Raw genomic sequence first — 19701 nt, 5'->3', positions numbered from 1 at the left:
TTCAGTCTATCTAATCTTTTAATTGAAAAGAATTTCATTTCAATATTTACATGTTTTAGCTTTATTCCCTCACCACTCAGTAGATAGACTTGTCTAATGGGAGGAAAATAGAATTAGTAACATACAACAGACAAAAGCAGCCAAATTCGACTCAATAGTGTTGTAGTTGCAATACTTACTTCTGCATACTGCTGACAGTATAAGTGGTTATGTGGATTTGTCATCATCAGCTCCTCTAAGCAAAAGGCGGCTTTGGCATAGCTGCAAAATATTAATGGGATATATTGATTTTAAGTTATAAGTTTTCACAAACACACCTTAAAAACACATTTAAAAACTTAGTGACATTAGGTATTTTATTTCTAGAACTATTTAAACCGATTTAAAGCATTTGTTGATTCAAAATATTAATAACATCAAAACTTTTATTGAAATAAACAAATCTTTGTCTAAATCCCAAAGTAACCTCCGAATCCTCAATGGATATTCCTTTGCTACAAGTGTGTTACTACCGAGGCATGTCCACATGAGTAACACAGGCCTCCACCCTGGGAGCTCTACCTCTATAAACCCACTCGTCAGTCAGTATTAATGTTTAAATAGCGTAGCAGAAGGCAATACAGTAATTAATGAAATAGTGTCTAATTGCCTCACAGCCTTACAGACATCTATATCAATATGTTCTACTGTAGAGACTGCTCACTAAGTTTATATTCAAATATCAAGTCAAAATAAAATTATGTGTTTCTAAAGCTATCAATAATAGATGAAGTTAGTTCTGAAATGCCCTCCACTATTACTAAATCAAGTGGTGCTGAAAACCTATGGGGATCTGTCAGAAGGGTTTTAGTAAAACAGCATTTAGAACATGTGATTATAATTCACCTTAATATATTTTCTATGCTTAGAGCTATGTACTCATCCTAATTATTTACAGAAAATTCTAAAGAATACTTAGACATTGCAAGATTTAATTTCACTGTGGTGGGGATCCTCCTCAATAGAACAAGGCTAAGTAAGGTTATTTTTAGTATTTGTTATCAATATATAAATATTGACACTTGGTATCTTTCCTGAAATATATACAGTCTAAATCCACACCGACCTGCAGAGTAATATGTAAATTTTATACAATACTCATTATGCATCCTGCACTACTCAAAATAATTAAATGTATTAACCCATTTTATCTTACCAAAACCCTAAAGCATAAAAAATTTGTTATAATTTCCTAGCAGAGAACAGAGGCACAGAGAAGTAACTATAACCCAGGCTGTCCCACTGCAGAGAGCCGCTTTACAACCACTACCTGTCTTACGTTCCTAGCTTCACACACAACAAAAAACTATGTTGATATAGTAACGAAGTATCAGTGGGTACAACAAAAAATCTCACAAAGACATCAAAGAACCAAATGCATCTGGAAACTCCTAAAAATCATATTTTACATTTCTGGAGAATCTGGATATAGATTCCCATCCAATATCTGCAGCGTTTTAGCCCTTCTCATTTTTATACCTAAAACTTAGCATTTGTTCTTGAAAAGGTATTCATTCAATAAGTAGCTGAATGAATGAATGAACACAAATCTGAAACAAACCAACAAATGACACATTTAATATCTACTCATCTAAAAGGTGAGGAGAAAGCAGTCTCTAGTTTAAATATTCAATAGCTAATAAAGTCTTCCCTTACCTACAATGCCACCAAAAATTCAAATTAACGTTAAGATGAAACGTCGTTAAGAGATTTAAATGAGTTTAACTTCACTCTGGTTCTGAGGAAGCATAAAACAAGGTAAGGCAGGGAACACTGAAGGTACATGGGTGGAATCAGAACTAAATTTTGTCATGTCTTTGTTTTACTGGAGATCCTAAGTTTTCTGTATTAGGCATTTCTTTACTTTGAACAAAAAGATTTCCTTGATTATTCAAAAATTTAAAATGTTTTTAGTCATAGAAAACTTTGAAAATTACAAAGAAATTGTGATTGTCTTGTGTTTCTTAAAAAAATAAAATCTAATGTTAGTATTGTAATACATGCTGAAAACCCAGTTTTCTTTTGTCTGATACGTGGTCTTACATGCCTGAGAGAAACAGATCCCTTACCATAAGAAGTGATTCTGGCAGAATCTGACAGAAAGGAAGAATGGCTCCCGAATGTAAAACATATCTCACTATATATCAGTTATGGCTTTTATTCTACACACCATTTTCACTAAAATCATGAATGTATTTTCCACAGTCTTTTGTAGAAGCTTTGAAAATATAGACTTTTGCAAAGGCAACATACAATGTCATCATTCTACTATATTTCTGGTGCCATCTGTGTTTAGTATGAGACCAAAGTTAACTATTAACATAAATAAGAAAATGCCCATGGGAATCTAATTCTAGCCTTTCACAATGACGGAAAGATACAATGTGTTATAGCCTCCAGAGTTAGAGCTAAAGAGGAAAAGAAGTAAGCTGTCACACACTCTGTGGAAGCTGGCACTAAGGCTGTGATATCTGCAAACCTCCACTAGGACTCTGCTCTAATCCTTTCACACTGGGATTTCCTCTTGTCACTACAGCAATAAAAAAGCTAACAAAAACATTAAATATCCAATAACCAAGTTCCTACAGCATTCAACATTCTTGATTACACTTCGTTTTTAACCCAGGCAACAGAATGCCTCTGCTCTGGAAGAGTTGATTCTCTTAGTACTGAGGCTAATAAATGCATACAATTGACTGAATTTTTAAACAGCAGGGAGCATAATACTCTTTGTGTATGAGAACAATTTGAACTCCAAAATCCACAATTTTGATTCCCCCAAAGTAATAGCTTAGGAAAAGGCTTTTCAGATTCTTAAAGAATCCCATTTCTACTAGAAAGAAAACCTTATTTTCTAAACAAAAATAATTTACTTAAATCAAATGACACAGTTAAAAGATATTCACATAACTAGCAATTTTTATTTATTATTTTTTATTTGCTCATTTAATTAGTTCTTCATCTAAAATGATAAGTGACTGACTTTTTCCAATCTTCTGAAAATCAGTCTACTGAACTTTACAATTTCATTCTTAAAATTCTAAGTGATTGTAACAACTTACTCATGTTCATTGATATAAAGTTCTGCAAGTTCATGCCAGGCTTCTTGGTCTCCAACAAACCTGATACAAGGAAAAAGAGTATGTGTAGATGTTCTATAAATGAACACTAGAAAATCAAATGCAAATTCCATTTTAATTAAAAAAGATTTATCAGAATAACAAAACACAATCCTCTTGTAAAACACTCACTGTTCCAGATACTCATTCAGCTCTCGAATGGCCTCCACATTTTTCCCCTGGGCTTTTCGAATGGCAATCTTACGCTTTCTGGCAGCCTATGGGTTGACATTAATAAAGGATTAGGTCCTCACGATATTTTGTAAAGAAAGTAATTTAACTGTGCAAATTATTATCTCAATGCCAGTGAAATTCCATTGTAGAAGAACTGCTTTAGTGAGAGTTTATAAACATACCCATGACATCCCACTGGGGAATTCAGACATTCCTCCAACAATCACACACACTTTACTTTTGATGCATGCAAAAACGTATGCATCATTTCATCCAAATAAATAACCATCCAAAGTCCTGTAATTACAAGCCAGCAGGGAATCTTAATCTCTACACAACCCAATGTTCTTTACTCTGCCTCATTTGCAGGATCAGTATCTTAAGAGGCAGTGGAGATTAGGAGGAAAAAAATTACACAATTGACACTTGAATGTCATATAAATCAGGTTTCTGACAACTTGTTCACAATTTTAAGAGAAAAACAAATTACTTATGAACCTTTAAAAAATAAAATAGGTGTTAATAAAACTACTTTACAATAAAATTATTTAAAACTCACATTTTAAAGTTATAAAAATGATAAATATATAAATTAATGTTATTAATTTATGCATTCTTCAAATAACTATTAGAAAACTTGTTATCAGGTATTGTGCCAGATAATAAAATGATAAGGATAAAAAAGAAAATAAATCATTAATATAGGAGCTATCTCATGAGAAATATGCATCTTGTACAATTTTACTGCAGTAAGAGCAATGAGAGATATATCTAGGATGTGGCAGCAAAAGGGAAGAGATTCCAAAAAACTAAGGCACAGTGGGAGGAGCAAAAGAAGAAGCAATGAGGACTCCAGGTGACAATACCCATCCTGAAACAGAAAAAGGTGGGGCAGTTTCTGGATGGCCTTTCAATCAGTCTCTGCTCCACACTTTGTCTCCTTATATGCTCCCGTGAGTATTTTGTTCCCCCTTCTAACAAGTATCGAAGTACCCACACTTGGTCTTCCTTCTTCTTGAGCATCATGTGGTCTGTGAATTGTATTTTGGGTATTGTGAGCTTTTGGGCTAATATCCACTTATCAGTGAGTGCATAGCATGTGTGTTCTTTTGGGACTGGGCTACCTCACTCAGGATGATATTTTCTAGTTCCATCCACTTTTTTAAGAATTTCATGAATTCACTGATTTTAATAGCTGAGTGGTACTCCATTATGTAAATGTACCACATTTTCTGTATCTGTTCCTCTGTTGAAGGACATCTGGGTTCTTTTTAGCTTCTGGTTAATATAAATAAGGCTGCTGTGAACATAGTGGAACATGTATCCTTGTTATATGTTGGAGCATCTTTGGGGTATATGCCTAGGAGTGGTATAGCTGAGTCCTCAGGTAATACTATGTTCAATTTTCTGAGGAACCACCAGACTGATTTCCAGTGGTTGTACCAGCTTGCAATCTCACCAAAAATGGAGGACTGTTCCTCTTTCTCCATATCCTCGCCAGCGTCTGCTGCCACCTGAGTTTTTGAACTTAACCATGTGACTCTAAGTTCAAGAGACACAGTGAGCTGCTGGGCTCAGACAGCACTTTGTCTAAAGGATTACAGGAGCACCAGCTCTAACTCTGTGAAATTCAAATACAGGATATACAAAACAAACTATGACTTGGACTAAGTGACCTTATATTATGAACATGATTTATTGCTTTGTGCAATAGCTTCTCTACAAGATACAGACAGAGAAGGAAAAATGGATGAAAGCCTCCTTAACCTAAGAGAGTTACACATAGTAGAATGGAAGTGCATTGGTTTGGTTCTGAAAAAAGGAGAAAAATTAGAAGAGACTCACTATTAAGCCTAAGAAAAATACAATGAAGCCAACAATACTTTACTAATGACATATTTTAAAAAATATATCTTGAATATTCAACTCACGCTAAAAGCCAACCACACAAAGGTACATTCAATTGTTTAGTTTTTTCTCAGTGGGGGACTTTGGAGATTTGCTTTATTATTTAAAACAAAAGCATCAAAATAAATGTGAAATTTAGAAAATCTCAAAAATTCACATGTTAAAGCTTTGAAAGTAAGTCAAGCCAATAAGGCTCCTAGAAGACTAGTACACAGTGGAACCTTATCCCAAGTACTGAAAAGGAGGGCAGAACCCAACTCATTCTCGCATTTCTGCCCTCTATCCCCCCGCCCCCAACCCCATCTCTGTTACTTATTTATTTATTTTGAGACAACAGTTTTATTAACCAGCTCAGGTTAACACTGAATTCATCCTCCTGTCTCAATCTTCCAAGTCCTAGCATTATAAGAATAAACTGGCCAACAATACATCCTGTATCTGACACTTTTGCATCCTCATTAGGGCATATAGGATATTCTCAGAAAAGTTCTCAAATAATAAAAGGGCAAGTAAACACAGGAAAGCCAGCCTAGGAGATAGATAGGATGTGAACAGAAATGTTCCTGTAAGCTCTTTCCAATTAAGATAACGTGGGAGCTATGGATAGGCACAGCTTTACCTGTGTATATTCCCCAAACCTGGGAAGCTGACACAGGAAGACTGAAGGTCCAAGGCCACCAAGGGCCAAAAGTGATCTCCAGGTTAGCCTACTTTACTGTGCTTAAGAGTTTATGTCAACTTGACATAAGGAAGTCATCAGAAAGGGGCAAGCCTCAATTGAGAAAATGTCTCCATAAGATCTGTCTGTAGGTAAGCCTATAAGGGCAGTTTCTTAATTAGTGATTGATGAGGAGGTCCCAGCTGTGGGTGGCGCCGCTCCTGGGCTGGTGGTTCTGGGTTCTATAAGAAAGATGGCTGAAGGAATCATGAGGATCAGGACAGCGAGTAGCACTCCTTCATGGACTCTGCATCAGCTCTTGCCTTCAGGTTTCTACCTTACTTGAGTCCTATCCTGACTCCCTTTAGTGATGACAGTTATACAGAAATATAAATCAAATCAAATCTTGCCTCCACAAGTTACCTTTGGTCATGGTGTTTCATTACAGCAATGATAACCCTAGCTAGGACAGGTACATAAAGAACATGTCCAAAACAAACAACACACACAAACACTCACTGGTTTAAATTTTAAGATCATGAATAAATATTCATCAAATTAGTTACATATCTTTAAAAACTTATACATGATTGGGCTAAGCAGTAGCAAGTTTTGTGGAAGACATGACACATCTTTTAAAATAGATTACTTGCAGAGAAATAACCTCTAGAAATGGATGAAATGATTACCATATCTCACCCAGTAAAACACAATTTACAAGTCCCCAAACTCTAGATTTCAAAGGCACAGTGGCAATAGTTCCAATATAAAACTTAAAATACCTGATCAATGACAAACACACAGGTGCAAACGTATGCACACATGCATGCAGAGAGACATTCACATGTATGCATCTTGTCTGTGCTTTTAAAACCAAACCAAAACAACAACAACAACAAAAAAAAAAAACCCTTTCTGAAAGCAAACTAGAGTAAACCAACCTAAGGGGAAAAAGACTTGAGCTCAAGGGCTTGTTCAATTTTTTTCTCATGTATCATTTTTTTATTAAAGTTTTTAATATGAGTATCCAAAACTTTTAAAAGTCTGAAACTTAAATGTAATCGTATTCTTCCCTTCCCTAAGGAAGCCTTGCAGTTACTACTGTGAAACCTTACACCATCCACTTGGATTTAATATCTTTCTCCAACTCACTGTCTTTGTTTCCTTTAAGCCTCACTCATTCCTTCCAGCCTCAGAGGGTCACAGCTCATATAGAACATCAGAAAAAGAATCAAATCTAATCAAGCCATTTCAAGGTTCAAAAGATGTTTGTCATGTAAGGAAGCCTTTTGAGAGGTAGAGACAAGGCAACACTGTATGGAATGCACCCTCTGCACGGCACCGGCAAACATTCCATGTTTCTGAAGGAATCATGAATGTGCGTGAATGAAGTGAGTCTTGAAAACTGTATGTTTAGATCCATTTCTTCACTGAACACAGCAACACAAGACAAGTGAAGTCTTCTAGTAGATCTGTTAATTTTAAATCTTGATGGCTTTATGTTCTCTTGAGTGACGCCTAGTATACTGATTCCTAAGAGTAAAAGAACCGAGCTGGGTTTTATTGCTATGTAATGAGAAATACTCAAGAGATATCTGGAAAAGAAAGGAGGAGCTTGGGAAGATCTGACTCGAGAAAACTGAAAGCAGTCACATTGTTACCTAACTAATGGGATCTACTTATTGTCACCTCACCCATACTCTGAAATAAGATGGATTTCTCTTTTAACCAGTCTTAAACACCACAAGAAAATCCATAAAATATGAAAAACAAGACAAAGATAAAGCCATGTTAAATTATAAACTACCAGCTCTTTCTTGCATGTGCTCTTGAAGATGAAAACCATGGTTTCACAAATATTCATCAGTAAGCTACATCCTCAATCCTTGCCTTTAAGTGAAGTAATTTATTAAAATATCCCCACTTAAACTAAAGCAGAAGTAATATGTTTGATTCCACAAAAACAAATTATTCAACAGTCATAATAACTTACATGCGATAAGCATAGGAAACTCAGAAACTTAATTTTACTCTTTTTCAATATATGGCTAAATGGCAAAGGAAGCCAGTACATTCTTAAATGAGTTAAGTACTCATACAGGCACTTTAGCAATAGAAAAGTGGTACTTTATAATTTATGCTATTTTATGAGTATGGGACCCAAGTCCAATTCCTAGCACCATAGGGTGGCTCACAACCATATATAACTCAAATACTAAGGGATCTGATATTTTCTTCTGGCCTCCACAGGCACTAAACACCAACTGTGTACAGATTTACATGTGAGCAAAACACCCATACTCATAAAAATAAAGCAATTTTTAAAACTTGTTTTATTCTAAAAATATTTTCTTGCTGAAGTCACATCAGTACATGGAAATACAGAGAGACATAAAGATGAGTATTATCTACAACTCCCCTGAAACTTTCCATTTAGTCAAAGACAGACAAGCTATGATATCAGTATATAAAATTAAATGTTACCACATTTAAAAAGACAACTGGAAATTCTTAAACAAATAATTATTCACATTGATTTTTAATTCAAGTAGTAAATTTTTAAAAAATGAAATAGATATACTAATACCATATAACAATTACTGAGATGACTTCTTTCATTTTTAATTATGATAACCAAAAAGCATTTGTACATACTAAATGGTACTTCATAAGCCTTATAACATTATAGAAATAGAGCCTTGCTGGGGTTTTATGTAAACATAGTCTGCACTCCCCAAGTTTTAACTAACGTATTTTTTACATAAAACAAAAGTCAAATCTTATTAAGAGCATCAAATGTGTTTAAAGTAAAAGTGGCTCAGCTAATCTATTTAAAAGAAAAAGAAACAGTCTGATTCTATGAACAGTGGTTCAGTATTTCCTCAAATAACTCATTTTACCCTTACATTAATCATTAAGTCACCTTCAGGGCAATGGACAAACTTACAGTGTTAGTTGGATCTTCTTGCAAAATTCGGTCATACAGTTGTATAGCATCGTCATATCTATTTAAAAAGAAAGAGATATATATTAAGAATCATTACCTTAAGTGTCATGATACAGAAAATATTAAGTAGGGCTTTAACTCATTCATAATCGCTATGCAAGTCTCCCTATTTTCATGTAATGATAAAAGTATATTTAGTCTATTTTTTATGAAAACAAAAAATCATAAAGTATGTACAGAAAAACCTTCCATAAAAAACATTAATTTTACATACATACAATAGTAAAAACTAGAAATCAAGGCTAAAAAAGAGTTTTTATTTTTTGTGGGTTTTTTTTTTTTAGAGTTTTGAGACTGTGGCATTAAAGTCATGAACTACAGCAGAGAACACAGAAACACAATGCATGAGAAAAGCTGAAGGTAGAAAAGAGGCCATCAGCTACATCTTAGAAATAAAGAGATAAGATTTAAAAACAACAGCAGACTTGGGTACTGGACATACACTGGAACTGGCAAACAGAATGAACATGAACGCAGTATGCACACATATTCAAGGCTCAGTGGGGAAATTTGACAAGATGCAAAACAGATGACAGTTAGAAACATATGGACCAACACTCATTTCTCTGTTTCTAATGATCAGGAAAACCCTAGGATAGGTTCTTTAAAACGCCAAACAGCAAGAACGAATTCAAAACTCCTGACCACCCAGGTACAGGTAGCACTGGTTAGCATTTCTCACTGTCTGTTACAGTGATGACACTTCCTACGGATACAGGTGGACAAATTTAAAGGGTATTGCAGCCTCCAGTTTGACCCCATGGGCAATTCTCTCAAGAATATATATTCAAATTGCTCGTATTCAGTTTGATATCAATAATACCAAAACCTACTATTTCTTATTTTCGTATTTTTTGTTTTCTTAGATTGAAAACAACTTGGAATAAAAGACAGAAAACCAAGTCATATTTATCTTTCCCTTTACTTCTACAATGTTATTGATAGCCTATTTTCTATTTCTTAATTTTTTTTACCCATCCTCTATGTTATGCTATCATTCGTAACAATAGTATAAGAGGCTCAGAAACTATTCTTCGATAGACTATAATCAAATAGAATGTTTTTACAGATAAGTCCAAGGGTTGTCATTTTTTTTAATAACCTAAAATGCTCCCTTCATATTTTCAGTAGACCCGCATTTATAAGGCACATTAGTGGTACACAACCTTTAATTGCCTGTTATCTCTATCTTCAATCCTAGCCAAAATCTCCATCTAACCTTACACTATAGCCACAGAAACTCTTAATTCTCCTGGACTTCTCTACAGATGTGCTTCTGATGTTTCAACACAGGTCCAAATAGGTCCCTGTCCGTATTTCAGTTGAAACAAAGCATCTCTTCTTTAGATTTCTAGGCTAAATGTATTTTTCAAAACAGACTTATTTTTCTAAAAGGTTAAAATATGTGGTCTAAATGATGATCATGCATTTCATGTACTTTGAGAGTGTATGCATGAGTATGTGTGTTTTCCTCACAGCATACGAAGATGACAATACCCTTATTTTAGAAGAATAAAGCTGAAAAGACTTAATATTGATTTGTCAAGTCAAAAACTAGAAAATTCTAGAACTGGAGTCTAAACTCAGTTCTTCTAATAAAGAATGACCTAGTTTCCCTAGCCAGAAGTGGAAATGAATTACACTTCATCCCAAATGCTGCATCCTAGACATATGGGTAGATTTGTACTGAGAAGCACCCTGATGTCAAACAGAGCTCAGCAGCACAAAGCCCTTCTGCATAATGATGTCCTATGGACAGAGCATCCGCATCTGCAGGTAGGATTACACTGTTCACTAGACGTGTTTACCTTTCCATAGCTTCAAATCGCATGCCCGTTAACCGCTTAACTCTGTGACTACCAGGGAATTGTCTTCTTAACTCCTGAAGACAAAACTGAAAACATAACCAGTTAAACAAAATAACAACTTGAGCAGCTGCAGGTACATCTCACAAATAATCCATTAAAAAATGACCTAATGAGTTTCTACTGGGTCCCAAAGTATGTAGTTTCATTTACTGTTTTATTGATATGGGTATTGTATTCATTTTCTTTGTGTTCATGATACTAGAGAATGAACCCAGAACCTTTTACAAGCTAGCCAAGCATCCTACCACTGAGTTATAACCCTAGCCTTGCACTTAAAGAAACATTCAAAACTTGCTACAGAAAGCACTCAGTACATGCCCCACAGTAAACCTTAACTACTTACTAGCTTATAACTCATAAAACAAATATAGAGCAAAACATAGTTAGCTTAAATACTTACCAATGCCAAGTCATCCCGACCATAGTCTAGGGCTGCAATCATCACCTGTTCATATATGATCCAAACTAGATATATGAGATGGAAAAAAACCCTGAATTTAATATAGAAATTTCCAAAACAGAAATTAATAAATTCTTCTACCTTTAAATATTTAAAAGATATTAATACTAATTTTGTTGCTGAAAATTAGTAATTATATTATTTTTGAAAAATATTTCTAGAATTTATTTTTTCATCATTTTACTTGTTTTTAGAATTATTTTATTTTTATTTATTTTACTTATATTTATTTTAATATTTTATAGTTTATTATTTACTTTATTTTAAAATTATTTTTAGAAATAAAATTTTTTAAGTTTAGACTTAAGAATGTATCTTTATGCATATTCAGCAACATAAAATTTTCTGAAATAAGAATAAATATTCAATACATGCTAAATTCAAAAATTCTCTATGACCAGATTAGAATACCATTCTGAAATATACTTTGGCCACACATCTATTAAACAGCTTTGTGCACCTTTCAAACAAAAGTGCTTGCTTAATGACTTTACTACTGCAATGTTTGAGTACGCTTGTTCTCTACAATCTCTGACACTTGAAGCCTGCATAAATAACTAAACACTTACTGTCGTCCCCAAGCTTAGAAGCATAATCATTAATTAATTCTTCTCCAACTTCCATAATTTGCTCACTATTTCTTGAGTTTTCTTCTCGCCATTTTCTCATTTTATCTCGCATTTCTAAAAAAAATATATAAATAATATTCAAGTCCTTTACACATACATATATATGAACATATGATAGATGTCAAAATACTAAATGAAATCAACTATTTACATAAGGAAATGAACTCCAACGTGGAGGCAAATCTGTGATGTCGCAACCATCTTAAAATGTAAAGAACATCACTTCATGGGTCCGGATACAAGGCCCACTATCACTTTGGGCAACTGTAGGTCTTAATTGGAGGGGTGAGGGGAAATACAGACTAGTTTTAGGGTTTGGTAAGAAGCCTAAAGAGATCATTTTCTAAATAATAAAATGAAAGCATACAATTATATACAGATATCTCAAAATATTCCTTGTGGTCTTTCAATTTACTTATGGATATAAAATTTTCCAATAATTTTCATAATACTGAGCTAACAACAACAAAGGGATATTCACCTCACATTTCCTTAATACTAAACTGCCAGGCAAGGAAGTAAACAAGAAAACAATAACAACAAAGGAAATGTTGGATTGAATTTAAGAGACAACATGAATGTCAGTTAAGATCAATTGCATTGTTAGCTGCATTGATAAGACAGGAAAACAACTTTGCAAATTACAATTCAACAGGAAATTCTGGACTAAAGAGCTTTACTGTGGTTTAAATGCCTCTTCTGAGGTTCATGGGTTGGGAATCTGATTCTGAATACAACCAGACTGTGGCAGAACCTTTAAGGTGTTCTTGGCTCCTTATGGCTTCTGTCCTACTGAGTGGATCAATACCCTTATCACAGGAGTGAGCTGAGAGGAGTAAAGTTATCTCAGATGGGTTATTTATGAAGAAGAGTTCCTGGATTTTTTTAAAAAATGAATTCAACCCCTTATGTCTTGCCTGTACACAGCTTTTGTCCTTCTCCAGTTGCTGAAAACCAGAATGCCTTCCCCAGAACCACTGGCCAAAAATAGGTAAGTAAATAAATAATAAATTAAAATAAAAATCCAAGTCTGGAGAACTACAATCTGAATATAATAAATACAAAAAACAAAGTATTTTAAAAACATTTTTAATCTGGTTCCTTTTACACAATATTAAAGGCTAAATGTTTACAATTTTTCAAGTTAATTAAAAACTTAACTAAAAATCCCAAGACCTTACTTGGCGAGGGCCTATGGAAGGCAAGCAGTGCCCTCACAAGGTGTAAGAGGCTCTGTCTTCTCTACTTTCTGCTATTAGTTGTCTATTCCTCACTAGACACTGGATCTGCTAGGACCTGCCTTTCCACTTCCTATCCTCCAGAACCATATGGAAACACTTTATGGTTTAAGATATCTACTGTGGTGTATTCGTTATATTGGCCTGTACTAAGACATATAGCTAAGGTACAACTAAGTATCTACCTGAGAACATACATCTTTCTTATTTTTATCTGTACACATAGATCAAGAGTACAAATGCAATACTCAAACTGCTGAGCTTCAAGTCTCAACACTGACATTTTCTACCTGATATTTGCTGAGTTAATCACTGTATTTCAACATTCTTATCTACCAAGTGAAGATAAAAAAATAATACTCATATAATTTGGCTATTGTAGTGAGCACTATTAATTATGTGTGCTAAAAACAGAATTTTTGTTCAGTCTTACACATATTGCTATTTTGATGATTCTCCCTCAGTCAGCCTCTATTCAATTATAACTGCAAACACTATTTATCTTGTTCTAACTACAGTATCTCTCGCTTGCTCTGCACTTTGCATTTCTATCAGAAAATTTAAACTTGAGACAAGAAACTACCACCTTATGGCCAACATTAGTAGCCAATTGTTTTGCAAGCAAACTTTTATTAGAACCTACATTTTGGGGAGGTTTTGTTTTTCTGTGCTGCAGTGGTACAGGAAGAGCCAATACAAGCCAAATAATACACAAAGCTGCTGACATTTAGAACATTTAGAGAGAAGTACTAGCTGATTATTCATCTATACTGATGCTTGGCTCCAGGCACTAAGAAGCAGAAAGAGCAAGGGATGTAGTTGAAGGACTAGTATTAAATCAACTCTGCCTCATCAACATGAAAGTAGTGATTTGGGAATTATCACTGAACATTCCTACCACTTTGGTTAATAAATACACAGGATTACAGGCTTTATAGGTCTCTCAGGAAACTTGAACAGCAAAACCAAGAGCCCATGTTTGGAAAGCGCTGTGGTTTGGGCTTTTGTTTTGCTTCGAAGCTGATTTTGAGTTCTATTAAAAGTTCATACACTCACGAACTCCTTACAGGCATTGCTACCGTCTTTCATCCAACTTCATACACACGTTGCCCTATTTATGTAGTCTGAGTTTAGAACTCCTACTATCAAGTAACTTTCAGAATACATCTAGCAAACATAAAGCGCTACAAACGGTTTGGCTACCTTAAGTTAAGTAATGTAAGGGAAAAACCTCTAGCTAGAAATACAATTTGAGGAGCATTCCTCCCTTGAGTATACTTTTCTTTTTAAGTTGTTTCCCAAAGGCAGCACACTCTGCAAATCCAAGATCGCTTTATTACATACTTTATTATATAAGCTACTCACCATTCTCTTGTACATGCTATTAACTGTTGTCTTTGTACTAGGGGTAATAGCAATAGGAGAGGTTACAGAGGGCTATCCTGTTCATCTTTCCCTAAGGACTAGGTCTCGCTGTGCTAAAACACTCGGACCACAAGAGATGAGGAAATAGCCGACTTCCTACTTTGCTTCTTTTGTACAAAACTCCTTTCTCCCTATACTTCCTCCATTCCAATATAAATTCTCAAAGACCATTTACACATTCACTTATATGAATCAGTATATACTTTTTAACAATTATTCATAATCCTACGAATTTGGATCACGAAATCAGTTACAGGATAATGAAACTGCCACGGCTCTTAATAGATGGGGTGAGTACTAAATTTGAAGACAAAAAGATAAGTTATTTCAATGTATAGAAACTTCAGTAGAAGTGTTCTTCCAAATATCTATGACCGTGCACTAGGGAGATGTGAGTCAATCTAGTGTGTTACAGCACTTGGAGACAAATGGATGCAGAGAACCTATCAAAAGAACAGTGTGAAAAGAATAAAGTGAACCTAAAAGAATACTATTAAGAAACAAAAGTAAGGGACTGGGGAGAAAAACAGCTCATCTTATACAGTGCTTACTGCAGAAGGATGGAGAAAGACCTTAATTCCAATCCCTAGAACCCTTGCAAAAAGCTGGACATGGCAGCACCCTCCCTTAGTTATGGGAACAGACAGGTGGATCTTGGAGACCCAATGGCCAATCAGTGCAGCCAATCGGTGACTTCAAGGTGTAGTGAGGCAAACTGTTTTGAAAAACTAGGTAGAAATCAACAGACAAATACCCCACAGGAACTGACAGCATCTACATGCATACACGCATATATCATGTACACACATAAACATACAAAAAGATACAAAATCAAAATCTTGCAGAGAGGGGGTTATCCAAAATGGCAAGTATAACAGAGATGTATAAAATACAAACATTTGAATTGGCACAAGGTTTTCCTAGCACCTTAAAGAAAAAGCAAGACACAGAAACCAAACTGTTGATACATATACAACACAGTCCCTACTCCTTAGGCTCAGAGAAAATCCTGGAAAGGGGGCAGAAAAGTTGAGAGTCAGCAGATCATAATGTCAGCTGTGACACTGTGTCTTCTAGGTATGAGAGGAAAGCCGCATCCATGAACTGTCAAAACTGTGGTTTCTTAAGGGATGAAGTAAAAAGGACAAACAAAATTCTCTACAATATTTTTAAAAACCTCATTTCACACCTATTCTATGCTAGGCACTACACAAGGTACCATATCCAGCTATGCCTAAATATATACACTCAAGAAAGTTGATTACTTTCCTTACAAGTCTAAACTGTCTTTACTACCCACAAATTTTTAAATAATATTCTAGATAACAAATGCTTTAAATCATCTTACAAAATGAACTTTCATTCTATTCATTTATATCATCTATTTGAGACTTAAAAGCCTGTTAAACTTACTAAAGTCTTTTTTATATACATTCGTATTACAAGAATAACGGGCTGGGAGATGCTCAGTGGCTCAGAGCTCTTGTTGGGTAAGAGTCCTTGCTTTGCAAGCTTAAGAACCTGAGTTGAATCCTTTACAAAACATAAAAAGCCCTGTTTGGCTCTAACCCCAGCAACTAGGAATGAGGGTAGAGGAGGAGCAATGGCTCACTGGGATTTGCTATCTACTAGCCTGGCTTCAAGTTCACTGGAAAACCCTACCTCAAATAAATAAGGTAGAGAGTGTGCAGCAAGATACAGGACTTCCTCTTCTGGCATCTTTGTGTCTATGCACATCCACACTCTCATGTAGGACATATAACAAACACCACACAGAGACATACACACACACACACACACACAAAAATAGTGTTCTTTGAACCCATTTATAATACTGATAGAGTTCCTCGGGATACAGCTGACACTGTCCACCATATCCAAACAAACCATCTGAGTGACATCTCACCAACCACCCACACTCCCATGAAACAGGTTTTCAGGAAAATTAAGCCTTCATTTTACAAAATAAGGAAACTGTGTTCTAGACCCTGACGTGCCTAGGTTCACATAAGCTAATGGGCAGAAAGCTAGAAAAAAGCATGGACAACTTAGTAGTGTTGGTTGTTAACACTTTCAATAATTCAACCAATCAATAAATCATTTCTTCCCTGTGTCAAGCACTAGTTACATAACAGTGAGCACAGCAGGCCTAGCTTCTTTCATTCTAACAGAGAAAACACTCTGAGGTAACACAAGCAAGCAAGTGCTTCAATGGTAGGAAACCACACAATCCAGGAGCAGGTTTTGTTTGACTCGGTGGTTTGGATTTTCATTTTCTTGTTTTCCCTCTCTCCTCCTTCTGTAACTATGGTGACAGGGATGAGCAGATGTGAGTGTCCTGTTGAGCATAACTCTGAGAGACGAGAGACGAACGTTTAAGAGTGAGGAGTGAGGCTGTGAGGGGAGTACACTGTTGGTGGAAGGAACTGCCTGTGCCAACCTCGAAGACAAGTGCGTAGCAATTTAGGCCATCTAGGAAAGACAAGCTGAACCAGCTCAGAGATGGACAAACAGTGGCTCCAACTAGATGCCACCAAAAGCCAGATCCCTCAGCAGAGTGACATAATTCTATCACCCAACAACAAAATCTTTTCTCTCAGGTAAACAGCTTATTGACCACTTTAACATAATTTCTTCTTTTGCTGCTCAACACGTTTGCCCAGCACTAACTATTCCAAATCTAATTATATCACTACACTTTAGAATGCCCACAGGACAGTATGAAGCTACACAGAATCATTTTGCTCGCCGACAATGACATTATCCTTGTCCCTTGACTGTATACAGTAACAGATTTTAAAAAGCTATCCTTTACATACCTTCACTTTACAACAATCGTGAAGTATTTACAACATTTTCTTAAACCATTGAAAGGAACACCCACTAACCTCTCTCCTTTATAGCTGAAGGGTACAGGTTGACACGAACGTCTTAAAAAATGAATCCATAGGTTTGTTGTTCCATTAAACTGTAAACTCTTTGAAGGTTGGGGCTGTGTCTTATTGACATACAGAAGAACTAGCACTGACTTTTTGTATTCAATATAAAATCTTTTGCTCCTCATAATATTTGAGATTTATTCACGATCAAACGACTCATGTAAATTTCACTCTACATGCTAAAGAGCCCACAAAGGCATTCGATGGGCAAACTGACTACTGAAGTACGCTGAACTGTGCCAACTGCTGAGAACATGAACAGAAATCCTATGCTTCTAGAAAACTCATTTATTTCCTTAAGCATGACTCCCAGCAACGTTTGTTTGTTTGTTTGTTTGTTTGTTTGTTTGTTTTTGAAAGAGATAACAGCTCATACAGAACTGATCCAAGATTTGAATACTTTATTTAAGGATTCTCCCTTCTTGGTCAACCAAGGCAGTAAAAAACTATCACATGTGAACGCATGCCTCCAAATTAACCAGTTACATTCTCCTTCAGAAAACGAATTAATTGGCAGAAAGTAAGTAAGAAGCTATGCTGTGTGCGCTTTAAGTAGGTTTTGCCAATGAAGTTAAAAGGGGAGACATTCAAAACCCAGTTCTGAAAACAGAACAAAATACAAAGTGCATGTTGAAGAAACACATTTGTTTATGGATCTCCCACACATCTTTTCTATACTCTTTAACCCTTCTAAACACTTAGCACAGGCCTCACCGGACCTATCTCTTGGCTTCAAACAAGCTTCAACACATTGATCCCGCCTCCTCCACGCCTCCCAGAAACCACATGCTGTGTGACAGTCGCAGCCCCGTGTTCCTCCTGCCTCCTAAACGAAAGACGACAGAACCTGTGCGCAGAGTGTCAGGTGGATCGGTGTACAGACCAGCAAACGCGACACGGTACGCCGCAAACCGGGGCCAGGCCCAGGAAGGAACCACCCCAGTCTCCACTCGGTTCGGCCAGTTGAGGGAGAGCTGCCCGGCGGAGGACACCACGGGGTACGAATCTCTCCGGGGATTCTGGGTATTTCTGAACCATTCCTCAGGGCTTTGGGTCTTCCTGGACCCTCCCCGCCCAAAATTACCTTCCCAAGTCACATCGTAACGCTCAGTGACCTTCGCCATCTTCCTAGAACTCAGTGGTGGCAGGCGAGAGGGCGGGGGGACGCCGCACGTCACCCGCAACCGGGCAGTGACAAATGACGAAGCTATGTTTTATTGGTCGATACAGGGAAGTGGGCGTAATCTTCCTTTCATTTGTACAGCACTCACGGGGAAAGAGGGCGGAGCCAGCGAAGCCTGAGTGGCCGAACTAGCGGGGCGGGGCCTGGGGCGGGGCCTGGGGCGGGGCCTGGGGCGGGGCCAGAGGGAAACTGCCTTTGCTGCTGAAGGAGTCTGTGACAGACAGCTGAGCTTAATGGGCTGAGGTATTTTTCCTGAGATTTTATCAAATGTAGTGTCTTCAGCATCCGCCGCTCCAGGTTTTTCATTTTCCTTTACATAGATGTTTTCATTCTTTTCACGGTCCTCAAGTCTGTACTTTATCTTCAGAGACCTATGAAACTCAACATTTTGGTCAAATATTTGCTCACTCCCAACTTTCCTGTATATATCATGGGAATGGCTTTCTATGTCCTTTTAATGTTCAACTAACAGAACAAGCAAGGTTTGTAAATGATATGAAGAATCAGCTGCTATTCTCGTTTGCATTACCATGCCCCAAGAGCCAAGGAATTTTATGTTCACAGAAGGGCCCTGCGGCAGACTTGCATCCATAGTTAATGCCCATCTTGTATTTAATTTCTTTATTCTTTGAGACACAAGTCTAGATTGGAATCTGCATAAGAGCAGCCAATGTGTAAGTACTTACAAAGAATGAATAAAAGTGAGAATAAAGATCCTTCAGCACCTAAACGTTGATTCTGTTCACTTGTCTTGCCCACCAAAAACTTACTTCGAGGAAAGACTGGACCACCTCTCCTTTAGCAAAGATGAAATGGCTGAATTGCACATCCCCAACCATGTATTTAATATTTCAAATAGTGATTACATTGTAAAGAGGATATGTAAGGTAGGGGTGGAGTGTATGAAAATGTTACAGATATTCAGTAACCCAACAATTAGGAGTTAGTGAAGAAAAGGCAATAGAGTTAAGATTGAGAGAGCTGTAACCCACAGCCCAGCTGGTGAAGGGTGTCTGTTTCTTTGTTTTCCCAAGCCTTAATGAAGTATCATTGA

The 19701-nt window shown here is 36.4% G+C and overlaps 1 protein-coding gene across 1 annotated transcript in view; it reads right to left on the bottom strand.

The window, feature by feature from the left end:
- The window catches only part of Emc2 (ER membrane protein complex subunit 2), a 28745-nt gene extending 10093 nt beyond the window's left edge, over nt 1-18652 (bottom strand). The window contains exons 1-8 of the mRNA XM_028766041.1: nt 18549-18652; nt 11803-11916; nt 11174-11238; nt 10714-10799; nt 8846-8903; nt 3291-3376; nt 3102-3161; nt 180-261 (exon numbers count right to left, since the gene is read on the bottom strand). Of these exons, the coding sequence (XP_028621874.1) occupies nt 180-261; nt 3102-3161; nt 3291-3376; nt 8846-8903; nt 10714-10799; nt 11174-11238; nt 11803-11916; nt 18549-18588 (591 nt within the window). The 5' untranslated portion in view covers nt 18589-18652. The remainder of the gene's footprint in view (nt 1-179; nt 262-3101; nt 3162-3290; nt 3377-8845; nt 8904-10713; nt 10800-11173; nt 11239-11802; nt 11917-18548) is intronic.
- Between the last annotated feature and the right edge of the window lie 1049 nt (nt 18653-19701).

This window comes from Grammomys surdaster, unplaced genomic scaffold (genome assembly GCF_004785775.1).
Source record: "Grammomys surdaster isolate TR1022 unplaced genomic scaffold, NIH_TR_1.0 63, whole genome shotgun sequence".
NCBI classification, from domain to species: Eukaryota; Metazoa; Chordata; class Mammalia; order Rodentia; family Muridae; genus Grammomys; species Grammomys surdaster.
This window is presented reverse-complemented; position numbering and strand designations above follow the sequence as displayed.